The following is a 15,084-nucleotide window of genomic DNA, read 5'->3' as shown; positions in this document are numbered from 1 at the left end:
TTAAAACCTGTTGATACTACAACAACACAAAGTCTCTTAACCCTACAGTTTTGCACATATCAAGTAAGACTTGATTTCTCCATTTTTTTGCAAAGAAACTCTCCAGAAAGTGCCATTTAATGGTTTATTTTTCAAATTTGGGCATACCCCCAGACCCCCCTAGGGAGAGCCCCATACCCCCACATATAACAAATCCCGATTTAAACCCTGACGGATAAAGACCCAAAGAAATTGCTTTGTACGCGGCAAAATATGGGTTGGCCCCCCCAAATCTCACTCCAAGGTTTGGGGAAAAGTTGGCAGCCCTGGAATAGGAACGAACACGGACTGGTGGTGTAGCTAGCTATGTGGAATTCAATTAATTAGCAAGGTAAAGATTACAGTCATGAGCGTTAGGTCTAGCATTGCTCATTTTATTCTGGGGTGAAAAAGCGCATTTGTGACAGCACAGTAACAGTACAGGGGATAAATGTAGTCTGTGAACAACTGCAATAGTAATGACCACCCTATTCATGTAATAGTGTTACTAACATTACCACTGTTGCAGAAGGAACAAATAGTAACATGTTGGCGTTATTTTGTCACTTATTGGGAGCAGTAGCTAGTGGGAACCAGTTCTCTGCAGGCTCCTTGCTAGGCTAAGCTAATGCTAGTGGCGTCACACAGAGTTACATCACGCATTTTGATGAGGAGGGTATGTACCAACTTGTCTAACTCTGGGGATAACAGTGTATAAATACAGCATGAACAAAAGACCATAAATGAAACAAATGTTAGATAACCTAATTATATGATAGTACAACATAAATTGGATCTTATTGCAGCATATTGGATAACACATACAGTCACATTCACACATAACGTATATATTTAAACAGCACTGTTTACAACTTCTCATAAAACATCTGTTTCGTGTCTCAGCTGATGGCAGGTGAGAATGGAATCTGCAGTTATTTGTGTTGTTTCTGTACTTTGACAGAACACAGACTTTCTCCTCACAACAGCATTCTTAGAATTGTCACACATACACAACTTTACAAATAATGAACTACTAGAGTAAAGCACACACATTAACAGCACTGACCTGGTAGATACACTGTGTGCACAGGCAGGGAGGAAGATACACCTACAGTATGAAGAAGAAAAAAAACTAAAATTTATAAACAATACCAAAAGAAAGAAAAGAAAATGTGTACTGAATCCATGACCAACATCTACTATTATGCCATTAACAGCTCTGCAGCACTGATCTATCTCCCATTGACTCTCCTCTGTACACAAGACAATAATGTCTCTCAAACAGTCAGACATCAACACAGCCCCTCACAGTGACCAGCATTTATTGTACTCAAACAAATGCTTGTGCAATCCTGCCCTAGAATTAAAGGAGCTAAGCTTTTTCTTACGTTGATTAATGGCGAGTTTGTGACCCAGATGAGTAATAAGTAATTCGATTCTGATTAAAGCATAGTCAGGCTATTGACTCTTTTAATCACCACATTTTATATGCCTCTGACTTTGCTGAGATATGTACTTTGGACAGCATTGAGTGAGGATGTTTTTGTTTTTAGTTTTATTTTATTTTTTTACAATTGACTGGTAGTAATTCATCATTCATGGAGAAACAGAAGCAGTTAACTGGCATCTGTGCCACTTAGTGCTACTTATCCAAACAAAGAAGATGCAGGGCCCAATGTCAACGATCTGAGCGCATGGCGTGAAGGGCATGGCACAGGTGTGTTCAGGGCGGGTCTGAATCCATTTTTGCTATTGTGAGGGCGGAAAAAAGGGTCCCTGCACCGGGCGCATGGTTAAAAAGGGTTGTACTTACTATCTTCATTAATTCATAGGTGTGTTTTGTGCATAACATGACAATCAGAATGTTACCTCCCCTTACCTTTAAAAGCCAGGTGTGTTTGTTCCTAAGTGCATTTCTATCTTTTAAGATGATGAATTTTCACTGTATGATTTTTGTTTGTAATCTTTTTCATGTTTGTGTGCTGCTGTACTTTCCTGTGTGTGTACCAAACATACAGTAGTGTGTGTATAAGCCTGGGCACATTTTACTAATTTGCTGTTAAAATAACAATGAAATGCTGCACTCTTGACTTTGGACCAGTGTGTCGGGCCGGGTGCAAGATAGGGCCTGCAATTTCTTATCCATTAAAAGCTCATAGACGGAGATAACAGATTTATTTTTGAGCACAAATACATCTGCGAACACACATGGTTTCTCCCGTCCCGTAGCTCACGAGGAGAAAACAAGGAAAGCCGATACTGCTGTTACAAAGCACTGACAAAGGCTGTCAGGTTTTCAGGCTAATTAAAAACTCAGAGCTTCACTCTGTTCCCTGATCACTCCCCACAAAGACCCTTGAGTGGCATCAATGAGCACGCTCAGGCTTAAGTGAATGTTTACCTCCCCTAATGACTATCTGTTTTAGTGCTGAGTAAATGCTTCTGCCTCGGTCCTCTCCGCCACTCGTTAAGGTTACACACACTAACGCAGAGACGAGACCTCAGCCCCGAGGTCTGTGTAGCGGCTGTTTGTCAACTCGACACATCCATTTGGTTGTTGTTATTTTTTGCTGTACATGATGATTGCTGGACAGCGCGGCGGCTCAGTGGTGCACAGTTTTGCTTAACACTAATTGGAATACTAGTGCTATGTTTTGTCTGCATGACGCTGCGTCCAAGTTCAGGTTGCTGGAGAAATAACTGACGCATGTGTGAATGTCTCTTTTATCTGTGTTTGCCCGGTGATAAAATGATGACTTGCTCCTCGAAGTCCTAGTCATTACGGTTAGGATTTTACAGCACTTTCAAAATAACAAGAGAATTAGCATGAACGTGTCAAATGCCATGGCTGGCCAAAAAAAGGAGAGCACAGTAGCTAACATAGCGTCCTTTTTCCATTCAACGGGCAGCTTTTTTCAGCTACAAAATATAAATATATATTATTGTACAAAGACCAGAAACAGAAAACTGTAAATATTGGACTTACATTTAAATTAAAAGGTGATGATATGTCAGTAATGTTGCACTTACAGCTAGTTTCCAGGGCCCCCAAGTGTCCCAAAATAATCAGTTATTATAGGTTTACAGCTATATTATGCAACCATTTTATATTATCGGTCATCCATTACATTCAAGCCATTGCCAAATTAGTTTATACATCAACTCCTTAAAAACTCTCTGTATATTCATTTCGGCCATGTTAACAAAACAGCGTTGTACGTTGACATCCGTGCACAGCAGCTTGTGTCAAGCGTTTTACGTCACTTCTAATTCACATTTTTCGCTGGGCACATCTCTGCTGTACAGAAGAGGATTTAGGCCACTGGTGAAAAATGTATTTGAGTTCTGAATTTATTCTTAAAGTCTGAATTCTGAGAAACGCATACGCAGCTAGTGGGAAATAGGGGTGAGAAAGGACAACAGCAGCTTTCAGCTTTGGAGACAAAGAGGACATAACGTAACATAACAAGATAATTACCTCTTCTGAAGAGTCCATCGTGTTTTTTTTTATCCTCCGTGTAATCAACTGTGTGGGGGTGGTGCACCAAAGGCTTGCGTTATGTGGATATTCCAACAGTGTTGTCTTTACTTAGAAATCCTCATGTGCGTGTGACAAAACAAATGTACTATAGCTTAAAGTGGGCATTTCCTTAAAGGACAATGAAGTAAAAACTGAATTAAAAGAAGCTAATCATAGCTGGATGTGATAGGAGAAAGATTGGAGCAAGATGGTAAGAATGATTTTTGTTTTGTTGTTGTTGCCATTCCTGGTTGGTGCAAGTAGTAATACTGCGGAATCCCAACTAACAAATAAACAAGTAAAACATTTCCATAGTTTACACATTGTAAAACCTTTGCTGAATGCGGTTGCCAAGGTTCCGCTTTTGCAATCTTTGGTTACAGAGGCCTCAAAGGGAATATAGGATGACTCCTTATTATGGGTCACGACTCAGCCGCCGTGACCTACACAATTCCTGCACCTATCTGAAGCCATAATGAGCCCTTGCTGTGGCAGTATCTTTGATTTTTAGTTGTGCTTTTGGTATACATTTGGCCTAGCATTAACATCCTTAAATATGTTCCATCAATTATCTTGCCTTGAATGTCTCTCCTGAAAATTAATAGGCAAGCACAGCACAGCACATCACATCACAGTGGGCTACACACGTAAACATATCTCATCTTTTACACACAAATATGCACAATGAGTGATGAATGATTTATTTGAAACGGTAAGTATGAGCTGCGGGGACTTGTTTCCACTGAGTTTGGTGACTCTGAAACCTAAAAATAAAAGTGATCTAAAAAGGGCCTAAAATGCACTGTGAAAGTAATGGGCCGTGGCCCTCTCCACCAAGAATCATCTTTTATTTAAAACTTAAAAAAAAAAAAAAAACGTTAACCTGTGCTTGCAGACAAACTTTAAATTGTCAGCTTCAGTGCAACTTGGAAGATGACAAACAATAAAGTAGAAAAGATCCTCATTCAAAAAACATCTCTATAGACAAAAGAATGCATGTTCCTATTAGATAGTTGTCCTTCACAAGTCACCATGGCTGCAAGGCAGGGTCAGAAGAAAAGCCACCCAATCCCGAGACATGATGATGAAACCGTGACAAATCAACTCATTCTTTCACTCCAGAATCTGCAAGTTGCCATGCCACGGGATTTCAGTTTCTCTTTGAGTTTGAGAGCCAGTGAATCTCGCGACTCAATGGTGTTCATTTCTCTAATCCAATCCCTGTATAAAACCTCCCTTTGAACGTCTGCAGTAAAGCTGAAAGGCAGCACATATCCTCCCTTCATTCGCCTGCTCCCTGCCTCTCTGATCCACGCTCAGTGTCCGACGCATAGGCGCGCGGATAGAGCCGGGATAGAGCAGATCTAATTAAGTTTGCTGATGGTGAAAGTGATGATTGCTCTGCAGGAAGAAAGGAGAAGGAGGAAGAGGGTAAAGAAGATAACGAGAATAACTGCAAGGAGGCTGAATACACCCTTCGCTTCACCTCATGATCGTCATCATCATCACCACCATTGTTTAACTTATTAAATTATTCAAACAATTTATTAAGATTCATTTACACAATGATCATAGGCCTAACCTCCGTATTTTCTTTTACAATCTGCCATTAGCACATTGATTATACATCTATAAGAGTCCTAGAGTGTTAATTTATCAAATCACAATGCGATGAATTCTCTATTTTTGCTCAAATGTTCCCAAAGATATGCTATATTGTTTCCGTTTCCTTTCCTTGATAATTATGTTTTTTTTTGTAATTATAAATGGAGTGTGCCATTCTAAATATATTCGCAGAATTAAATCGAATCCAGAAACGGCACTCGACTTACTAAAAGTTGACATCTGCTGCTTTTTTTTTTTTGCCCGACTTCCTCTTTTCGTTCCATCGTGCTTTTTTCTCCCCCCCCCCCTTCGAACACCTCCTACTCATTTCCTTCAGTTACGTCTCAGCCAACCAAGAGTGTGCTCGCTGCTGGAATATATTAAATTGTGGTTGTATGGAGGAGGGGGAGAGAGAGAGAGAGAGAGAGAGAGAGAGAGAGATGGATAGAGCGAGAGCGAGCCGCGAATGTCATTCACACATTCAGTGCGCTGGGAGTCCAGGCACCGTTTGCAGCTTTCCGTGCGCCCTGCATGCGCTCCGAGCGCGTCTCTCCAATAAAGAGCAGAAATGAGATAGGGCAGCAGCTTTAGCAACGCGCCTCACGTGCAGGTGGGCATTTTGTCCTCCCCCCTCTCTACCCGCACATTAATCGACTCCAAAACCTACTGGCTTGTTTTAGTCTACCTGGAAGGTTTGACCCTGTGCGCACCAGAGGCATCGTGTCCGCTCATCGGTCCCTCCGTTCGATTGGACCTACAGTACTTACTGCGCATCGTCTGAGGCTCTCCGCTGGAAATATATGCCACTGAAAAAAGGGGAGAAGAGCGAGCTCGGAGGAGGTTGGATGTCATCTTGTGTTTCGTTCAAGTTGCGCTGAACCTAATTGTGCGTCTGTTTACATTTGTGGCGATAATCCTCCGCGAGAAAGTCCTTTCCAATGTCGCCCCGTCTGTGCGCTGAACAGAACCCAACTTTACGGTCCTATCAGGGGATTTTGCGTAAACTAATTCCGACCACTCACGGACCACAACACTTACAGAATAAGGTACAAATCGTCCTATTAAAAAAAAAGGGAATCATACACGTTGACACTTTTCTAGCATCCAATTTAAAGTAAATATACATTATATAAAATATATATTATTTGCTTTATTATCTGCATTACGCAGACGCACTGTATATACTCTAACCTCTAAAACTATAGTGACCCTCTGCAATAATTTATGACCCATCAATACTGGAGAAATGCAGCTCTCTCAGTTCATCTTTATCCCACTCACGCCCAAACCAAATTACAACCATATTGTCCTCTGCTTCAACTCCTCTCCCTCTTCCTCTGCTTCCTTCTTCCAGCAGGACTCATCCGGAGTGAAGGGAGAATGAGGAGTCACCGGGGCCGGGGGAAGCAGCATGAGTGGCCCGTGCATCTCCAATAGACGGACGGCCCTCATGTTTCTATGGAAGTGGTTAACATTAAGCCTGCTCCAGAGCTGGGTGTCAGTAGGGGCCCGGGCGGCGGACCCTGTCGGAGCTGGCTTCAGCGGCTCCACCGGGCCACTGGGCTGGCTCCTGTCGGACAAGGGACCTTTTCATCACTCCCAGGAGTTTGTTGATTTCACAGAGCGCTACCAGCAAGGATTCACCACCAAGTACAAGATATACAGGTGAGAGACAGTGGACAGCTGGGGCCAGGGATGACTGTCTGCATGGTCTGCCAAGCTCAGATGCCTGTGGGGAAGGTTGTTTGGGAAATGGACCAAATGCAGAGAATGTTGTGCAATTTCTTTCAAGCCTTCTTGTAGTCTCACTTGGAAGAGAAGAGATACTTTTGCAAAGCTTTAGAAAAGCAATAGGCAATAGATCACATAATACTTTTTTTGTCTATAAAAGATGCAGATTGAGTAGGTGGCAAAATGTGGGATGATGCGTTGACACGATTACATTGTGGAGTTTTACATCCAAATAAAAGCTCTCTGCATGTGTTCTATACATATGCAACCTTCTCTGGGTGTGACTGGCTGCTTTCTCTTTATGTGGGCAGCAGAGACATATGGTTTGAGTATGATACAAACCCACAGAAAGCAGCATATCAGTGGAAACTCAAAGTGGAGATACCGCAGGAGGGTTTGGGCAAAACAGCGGGATGTAACAGATATCTGACTGAGCTTGTTGATGTGTGACAGTGGGTAGACAGGATAGCTTCAGACGGTAGGGGGGTGTAAAGTATAGTCATTTCTTTTATAGAAGCAGCAGGGTATTGCTTTAAAGCTTGTTACGAGGACGTTTTTCTTCAGGTTGCAAACTCCCACGTATGAATTCACAGGATGTTAGATAGTTGTCCATTTCGCTGTCAGTCAGATAAACGGCATGACAAAGTATACAACATGTATGCTGTTTTTAAAATTGCACAATTGTGAATCTTGCATTTCAAGAGAAAGCACGATGATTTTGTCATTTCACAATTCCACCAAATTTTACCAGCCATATAAAGTGAATGACGTTAGCTGCGTACAGTACACAAGCAAACCATACTGTAACAGCTGTAAACCTCAACTGTACTCAGCAGGCTTTCTTCATTTGTAAGTCTGTGTAAGCGTGGGTGTGTGATTGTACTGGTAATTCCCAAGTTTTATTCTTTTTAGGTTCTGCAGCATTTCATCTCAACACCCAAACTCAGACTCATTATTTTAGGTGGTTGTTCCTTGTCTGTTGAAGGCAGTAAGCCTGGCAAAGTGTGTGTGTGTTCTTGTTTAACATTATACTTGTGGGGTCCTGACAGATTTGTGGGGCCAAAATGCTGCACCCCACAACTTTAATGGGCAGTTTGAGGCTTAAGTCTTGGTTTTAGGATTAGGTTTAGATTAGGTTATGGTTAGGGTGAGGGTAAGGGTTTAGGTTAGGCATTTAGTTGTGATTGGTAAGGTTAGGGTAAGAAGCTAGGGAATGCATTATGTCAATGACAGGTCCCCACAAAGATAGTGAAAGACTGTGTGTGTTTGTGTGTGTGTGTGTGTGTTATATACAGTACATGTTTATTTAATAAGTGTATTTTGCATACTTAGAATTTTTTGACTTCAGGTTGTTGTGGTCCTCTAGAGGTTAGAATAAACTTCAATGATCAATAGTCAAACCTTTTAAAAAAAACAAACGATTTTTCATGTGGAGTTGCATCATTTTTGGGGAGGGGTTTCTGGATGTGCTGTTTTCATACAACAACTACAATAAGGTGACCGCAATCGGGCGTGCATACTTAAGTGTCTGTATAAGTGGCTGTGTGCTGTGCCAGGAAAGTGTTGATGAGAGCGACGCTAGCGGAGCATCTGCAGCCGTGAAGTAGAGCAGCTGAGTCCAGCTGAACAGAAGTTTGACTGACACTGGCATTTAGCAGCTGACAGGGGTGACAATGCCAGGCAAAGATAGAGAATGTAGCGCTGTTGGCTTCCTCGCATCCATCACTTCCTCCCTCGCTGCCTTTCTGCTGGCCTCTTCTTTCCGTCTCTCGCAATGTCTCTATACCTCCTTTTCTCCCTTCCTGTGTTTTTGTCTTTGTACCCCACCCTTAGCACTAATGTCACACAGATATTTGCACACACAATATTCACAGTTTACCTAAAACTCATATGGGGATTGTCTGACCACACATTTCCAAAATGGCCTTCTGTAACCTCCAGTATGACCGCTGACCTCTATCAGCAAACATCCAGAAATGCAAACTTGACAAGTCCACAACCCTCCTTTCCCCTTGAGCTACAGTGGCCTTTTCAGTTTCCTCTAAAGAAAAGTAAGCTGACTAATTAGAGCAAAAAATCAAACTCAAGTGAAGGAGAAAAAATATCTGTTCATTGAAAAGTAGAGGGCAATTCCTGCATTGTCATTTGCTTCCCTTGCCTTGAAAAGCAAGTCTCTTTAGGCTTTAAATATCTTGCACCCAAAGCACCGCCATCCATCGCTGAGCAGTCGAGGGTGCAAGTTAAGTACCTTCAAAATGCAATGGGCTGGGCGCCCGTATAGCTCAGTTGGTGGAACAGGCCAATATAGAGGTTTACTACTCGACGCTGCAAGCACGGGTTTGACTCCGACCTGCAGCCCTTTGCTGCATGTCATTCCCCCCACCCCTCTCTCCCCCCTTTTCTAAAGCCTTCAGCTTTTCTGTCAAAATGACTGAAAATGCCCCTAAAAATAAAAAAATAAAAAGGATATGCAACGGGCTGCACAGTTTTTTTTTGTATTGTTCCAAAACTGACTCGTGAATTTTTATAAAGCCAGGAAAATGTAGGCAAAGTAATTTTGGGGTCATTCGTATTGATCAACAACACTGTTCAGCTTTGTGCAGACACATCCCAGTCCTTTATGGGTCAGTAAAAGTCTTGTTATTGGCTCTTGAATTGTTACTGCTATTGGTTGTACTCTGAAATCCAAGTCCAAATCAAAGTCCAAAAAGGCAAACTGACCTCATGTAGAACTAATGAGCAGCCCAAATCTCCTCAATGTTGACAGTTTTCCTCAATGCTTAAGCAGCATTTTCTGGTCCCTGTAGCTGTGGAAAAGAAGTAAACACACGCAGACTGAGATTGAGGCAGATGAATAGTAATGCAACATCACTTTTAATTATCCGCCAGGTTAGAAGAAGTTTAAATAAAGACATTAAAATCCAACCTCTATCTCCGCCTTTGTCTCCACATCTATCTCTATTTTCTCTTTTCTCTCTCCCACCCTCTCGCCCTCCCCCATTCTCACACTCCCTCCCTCCCCTACCGAATGATCTCAAACCAATTGCTCTCCCTCGCTCATAAATATTCTCCAGAGCTCAGTTGGCCTTTACTGTCAGGAGGCAGGGGAGAGGGAGTCGGGGATGAGGGGGAAGATCGGAGGAGTGTCATTACAGTGGAGAGGCGGAGGAGTCGTGTGAGGAACCAGAACTGCACCCCCCCCTACTGGCAGGTCACTGCACCGAAACAGCTTGTAGGCATTTCAAATAAAATGATTTTTTTAAAGGGAAATTCAAATAATTGTTTTTGTTTCATCTTTTTGTCCGCGTTAAAAGAACAGATTTGAAAGCTTGAGAATAACAGCTCTCTGTCACAGAGGTGTAATTTCAGGCAAAGTGATTTTCAAACTGCAAATCCTCAGAGTGAAAGACATTTTCTTATTGTCAAGGTCTCATCAAATGCAATAATGGAAGCGATGGATTAATGGATTCAACGCCTTTTAAAAGCAGCGAAACACAGCCATAGGAGGCACTTAATATGACGATGATTACAAAAAAATGTACGTCTTATGTCAGGCATAATGGCTGGTTTTAAAACACTTAATCATTCTTTCATGCCTATTTTTCTTGGTTGCAAATCGCTTAAAAGCTTTGCGGCTTTCATTTTAAACTGAAAGCAGCCAGCTGGTGGCATGTCTCCTCATTCGCCAGATACACCTGGGTATATTGGAAAAAGACAAGACTAAAGCAAGAAGCAGCATTTCTTTAGTGACTGCTGTTGCTGTTCACACTGATAACATGAGTTCAGATTAAAGACATTTGTGTGCTGTTGTTACGGATTAGGGGTGAAAATGTGTGTAAAATGAACAAAAGCATGTGGTTTTCATTATTTAGAAGTTGTGGGTTTGTGAATTAATTCCTATGAACGTGAGAATCTCTTGCTCCATCATTGCTGTAGTCGTAGCCACAGACAATAGCATATTAGTCAAAATGTCAGCGCCTCCTTTCTTCTTCTTCATGGGCCATAACTTTTATATCACGCCTCATCTCCCATGCTTTCTCCTGTCAGCCAACTGGCGATCACTTTGACTTCATGTGATGTAAGGAGTCGTCTCGTAATTATGGGGTGATTAGTGTTTCAAACATATGCAAATATGTTTGTAGAGAGAATAGAATACAGAGGCATGCTGTTACAATACCTGGGCGGCACTGTGTTATCTTGTCATGTAGATTTGGTGGAAGTATTCTGCTTCTTCTGTCATGTGTTTGTGATAATGCTGACGTGTTTTGAATGCTTTAGATGAGACAGCACATATAAAATTATACGATGGGATTAAATGCATGGAGCACTGAAGAATTGGAAAGAGAGCCTTGAAGAACGTCATACTACAGTCAGACTATTCCATATTAAATGCAGTTGGTGTACAGGAAATTGTGAATATTTAAGACAGCAATACCAACTCTTAAAGTCTTCCACTTTAGGAAAGGCATTTTAAATAGAAATATCTCATTTTTTAAATCACTGGTGCAACTCGACTTTTTGGGAAAGTTTTCTTAAGATGCAAGGCGGGATGTTGTTAGCTCTTATCAAAAGGTGAGGGAGGAGGTGTTTGATGTTAAATGCTGAGACTGTGACCTTCCCTATTTTTGAAAAGTCAACATTGTTTTTTTTGCATCATCACCGTAATATTTCCCTAACCTTAGTGTTTGTGCCTTAACCAAGCAAGCTTTTGTTGTTTAGTTTGGAGGACTTGTTGGGAAGATTGCCTTAATGGTTTGTGTTGAGAGCGAATGGGACTTAAACTGTGGTCTCTGGGATCAATGTAGTCTCGCATTGCCAGAGCTTTCTCCACAGCGCTATCGAGGAGGGTCTGGCTAGTTTACACAGCATTCTGGGATGGGAGAAAAACACATTTCTTTAAAGCAACCACAATCGCCTTGGGCGGCACTAAAAGCCGAACGGAGCAACAGTGCCGCTGCGAAATAGTCTTAGGAAGGAACTTGTTCTGGTGGAACATGTGTACGTTGAAAGGTTGGTTTAGTCGTGCAACAGAAAACTCAAGTTGGAAAGATAGTCTAGCTAGCTGCCTGGATTTACCCTGCAGAGATCTGAGGAGAAGTTAAGCATAGTCCTCAAAAATCATAGTCCCAAATCGACCGGTGTTTACAATGCCAGAACAAAGGAAGCGGAACGTGAGGGAAACCCGGCGGAATCTCCGGCGGCACCAGAACAATCCCGTTAATGAAACGTCGTTGATACAGTCTAGGTTCAACGTAACAAAACCATACAACCATACAAACCAACAAGTGACATAACAATGCTGCACTAGACTTCCACCTCAGCTACTAAGACAGGAAACATAATAATAGCAGGACTGTTAGATGTTCCTCGGCACTAAATTCCAAACATAGGTTGTTTAAAGCAATATGTGAATAAAGAGATATATGGGCAAATAAAACAAAAAGGTAGGTAAAACTATTTGACTATTCTGGTGTGATTACAATAGACAGTCAATGAATGCACATGTTTCAGACTTCATTTATTGTTGGTTGTTATGTTTTTTTTATCCCAGCTTTGCCCCTCCACTTTCCTGGCATACGTAACCAAATCAATCTGACCTTGTTGTCAACAGAGTAGAAGGCCGTTAATACTGGGCTGTTGATCCTCAGTGCAATGGTACTGTTTGTTTGCAATCAATATATTAGTACTGGAAATGATTATGGTAAAGATTTTTTTTTGCAAACACATTGCAGAACACACCCAGAGAGATACCGAGATTCAGTATTCATCGAACTGCAGTTCTCTCTCATGCATGAATGCCTCGTTCGATGACAAAGTTGTGATGGAGACCGGTCTATCGTCCTCCACCTAAGAGGTTGACTGTGTCTCCAGGACTGAAGCAGAGCAGCCTCCTCCCCAGGATCACCAGCAGCAATGGCAGTGACGAGGACTTCGTCCAGCGCCAAGCTTATGGCTTCTGACAAGTGTGTGATGGGGGAGTTATCAGGGCCAGAGGTGCACAAAAGCAGAAGCAGCTTCGATGAAAGAGAAACTCTGTTCGACTATATTTTATACGGATCATTGGAGTCTGTACTACTTTCAGTTTTTTTCAGATTTTTTTGGCCCCTAAAAATCTAGCAAGCGTTTTACTTTAACGTAGTAGATTGGACCTGAAACAAAGAAACGCAGGGCACCTGCCACTAACTGAAGCTGTTTTCTCATATTAACTCCTGACAATATCAGGAGAATCAGGGCCGTTATTTCCCTTTCTTGTTAATTGCTTTATTTTGAACAACTTTAACATACTGTAAAAGATGAATAAAAATGGAATGAGTTAAATCTGGGATGAAAGACAAATCTCAAATCATATCAACTGTTAAAGTGTTAAACAACTAAGGGAGAGTGCTTTTTGCATGTTGTAAAACATGAGGTGCGCAATGCTAACCTTTTTTGTTAAAAAAAAATGAGCAGCATGCTGCGTTTCTCTAATGTTATTGTTGCTAAGCAGCAGCCTCTCAATTCATCCCATATTCAAGGCAAATTCAAATTCAATGCAAATGACATCAGGTGCTTTTAGATAGAGCCGTTGCATGTTAAACACCCCAATGATTGAACACAGTAGAATTTATGGTCTGAGTTGATGTTTTTTCAACTCGAGGCATTCAGACTGCTCCAAAAACACAAGATGCATGGAGTGGGAAAAAACGCGAGGCACAATGAAAAAGCAGCGAGCAAAAAGTCACAATCTTATTTTTAAAGAATTACAAGAAAACATCCTACAGGCGCACTGCCTGATCGGGGCCTAAGTGGAATAACTAAAACGGCATTAATGTGTTGACACATTGTGTGCAGCTACAGAAATTAGAATTTGAAAAAGCCCATGCAGGCATGTCATTGACAGAAAGCAACTGTGTCATAAGGAGCAGGATTTAGCGTAGCTGGTGGCTCTACTGTCTTCTGTTTCATTTGTTTTTAAGTGTGTCTGTGTGTATTTGTATATGCACAGCGTGTATTAACAGTACCGGTATGTGCATGCCTCATTATTTACACAATGTGATTCCAGGCATTCCTTGTTGTCTGTGTGAAGAGGAGTCTCTTGTCAACAGTGTTATGTCAAATAGACAGTACAAAAGGGATCAGTAGGCTTCATGTCAGCAAATCATGCTTTTTCTCTCTCTCTCTCTCTCTCTCGCTCTCTCTCTCTCTCTCTCTCCCCCCTCGACATGCCCTTCTCTCTCTCTCTCTCTCTCCCCCCGACATGCCCTTGCTTTCTGTTATAAGAGGTATAGTAATATTCACGGGAGCTACAAATCAATAAGCAATTGCTTCTTTTTTTAACAAAACTCACCCTCCCTCCCACCCTATTTTATTCTTTTCCTAAAAAAAAATGCCTAAGGTTGAATTGCCTCAGAATGCTAAAGTACAGGGAGGTTGCATGTTGTTAAAGCTTTGCTTAAAGTGCCCACATTAGGCCCATTTTCAGGTTCATAATTGTATTTTGAGTTTGTACCAGAGTAAGTTTACATAGTTTCATTTTCAAAAACTAAACAAGGGTGCACTTGTGGAATACCTGCAGAAGAGGGAAATGTAAGTAGTTTTTATATGGTGAACTAGAGTGTGTTGTAGCAGTGTTTCGCCATTGTTAATGAGCTAGCATGCTAACGCTAGCATGCTACGGTTAGCTACCTTGTCTCGGCTAGTAACGTAGAAAACAGATTACAGATATGCAGATTTTGAACTCTTGCCCCCCTAACTGTGGATAATATTTTCCTACATTTTTCACCCCATCTTCGGCGATTGGATATTATTCATGTGCAGTGAGAAATAAAATGTAGGTTAACACTGAATTAAGTTAACCGAGTATTCTCGTGTTTATTGTTACATGTATATTGTAAGTCTTTTGGAGAACCTAACCTATGGTGGGTTCGGGGTAAGTTTGTGCTATTATTTAGTACCACAAAAATTGCATGTGGCCCCAGCCTTGCCCCTCTATTTGAAATAGTCTACAACTGCCACTGATCAGCAGAGTAATTAGTGAGAAGGTTTCTAAGGCCCCTGTGTACCTCTGGCCTGCACAAATATTACCGGATGTTACTGCTCATCTGCTAACCAAGCAGCCGATGAATGAGCCACTGCTGGAAATGCATGAATGAAGAAGCTAATGTCAATCATAGTGTAAAAGCATGCTTGATTATTGCAAAAACAAAGAATTTTTTTTGGTTATTTTCACA

At 41.6% G+C, this 15,084-nt stretch overlaps 1 protein-coding gene across 2 annotated transcripts in view; it reads left to right on the top strand.

Moving 5' to 3' along the window:
* The first annotated feature begins 5,568 nt into the window (after positions 1-5,568).
* Positions 5,569-15,084, top strand: part of LOC117950025 (BMP/retinoic acid-inducible neural-specific protein 3-like) — a 47,958-nt gene continuing 38,442 nt past the window's right edge. The window contains exons 1-2 of one of the 2 annotated variants that reach the window (XM_034880680.1): positions 5,569-6,189; positions 6,501-6,808. In XM_034880680.1, coding sequence (XP_034736571.1) covers positions 6,555-6,808 — 254 coding nt within the window. In that variant the 5' untranslated portion in view covers positions 5,569-6,189; positions 6,501-6,554. Of the gene's footprint in view, positions 6,190-6,497; positions 6,809-15,084 lie in introns of both variants that reach the window. The other variant, XM_034880679.1, reaches the window with a different exon arrangement.

Source organism: Etheostoma cragini, chromosome 9 (genome assembly GCF_013103735.1).
Source record: "Etheostoma cragini isolate CJK2018 chromosome 9, CSU_Ecrag_1.0, whole genome shotgun sequence".
Classification (NCBI taxonomy): Eukaryota; Metazoa; Chordata; class Actinopteri; order Perciformes; family Percidae; genus Etheostoma; species Etheostoma cragini.
This window is presented reverse-complemented; position numbering and strand designations above follow the sequence as displayed.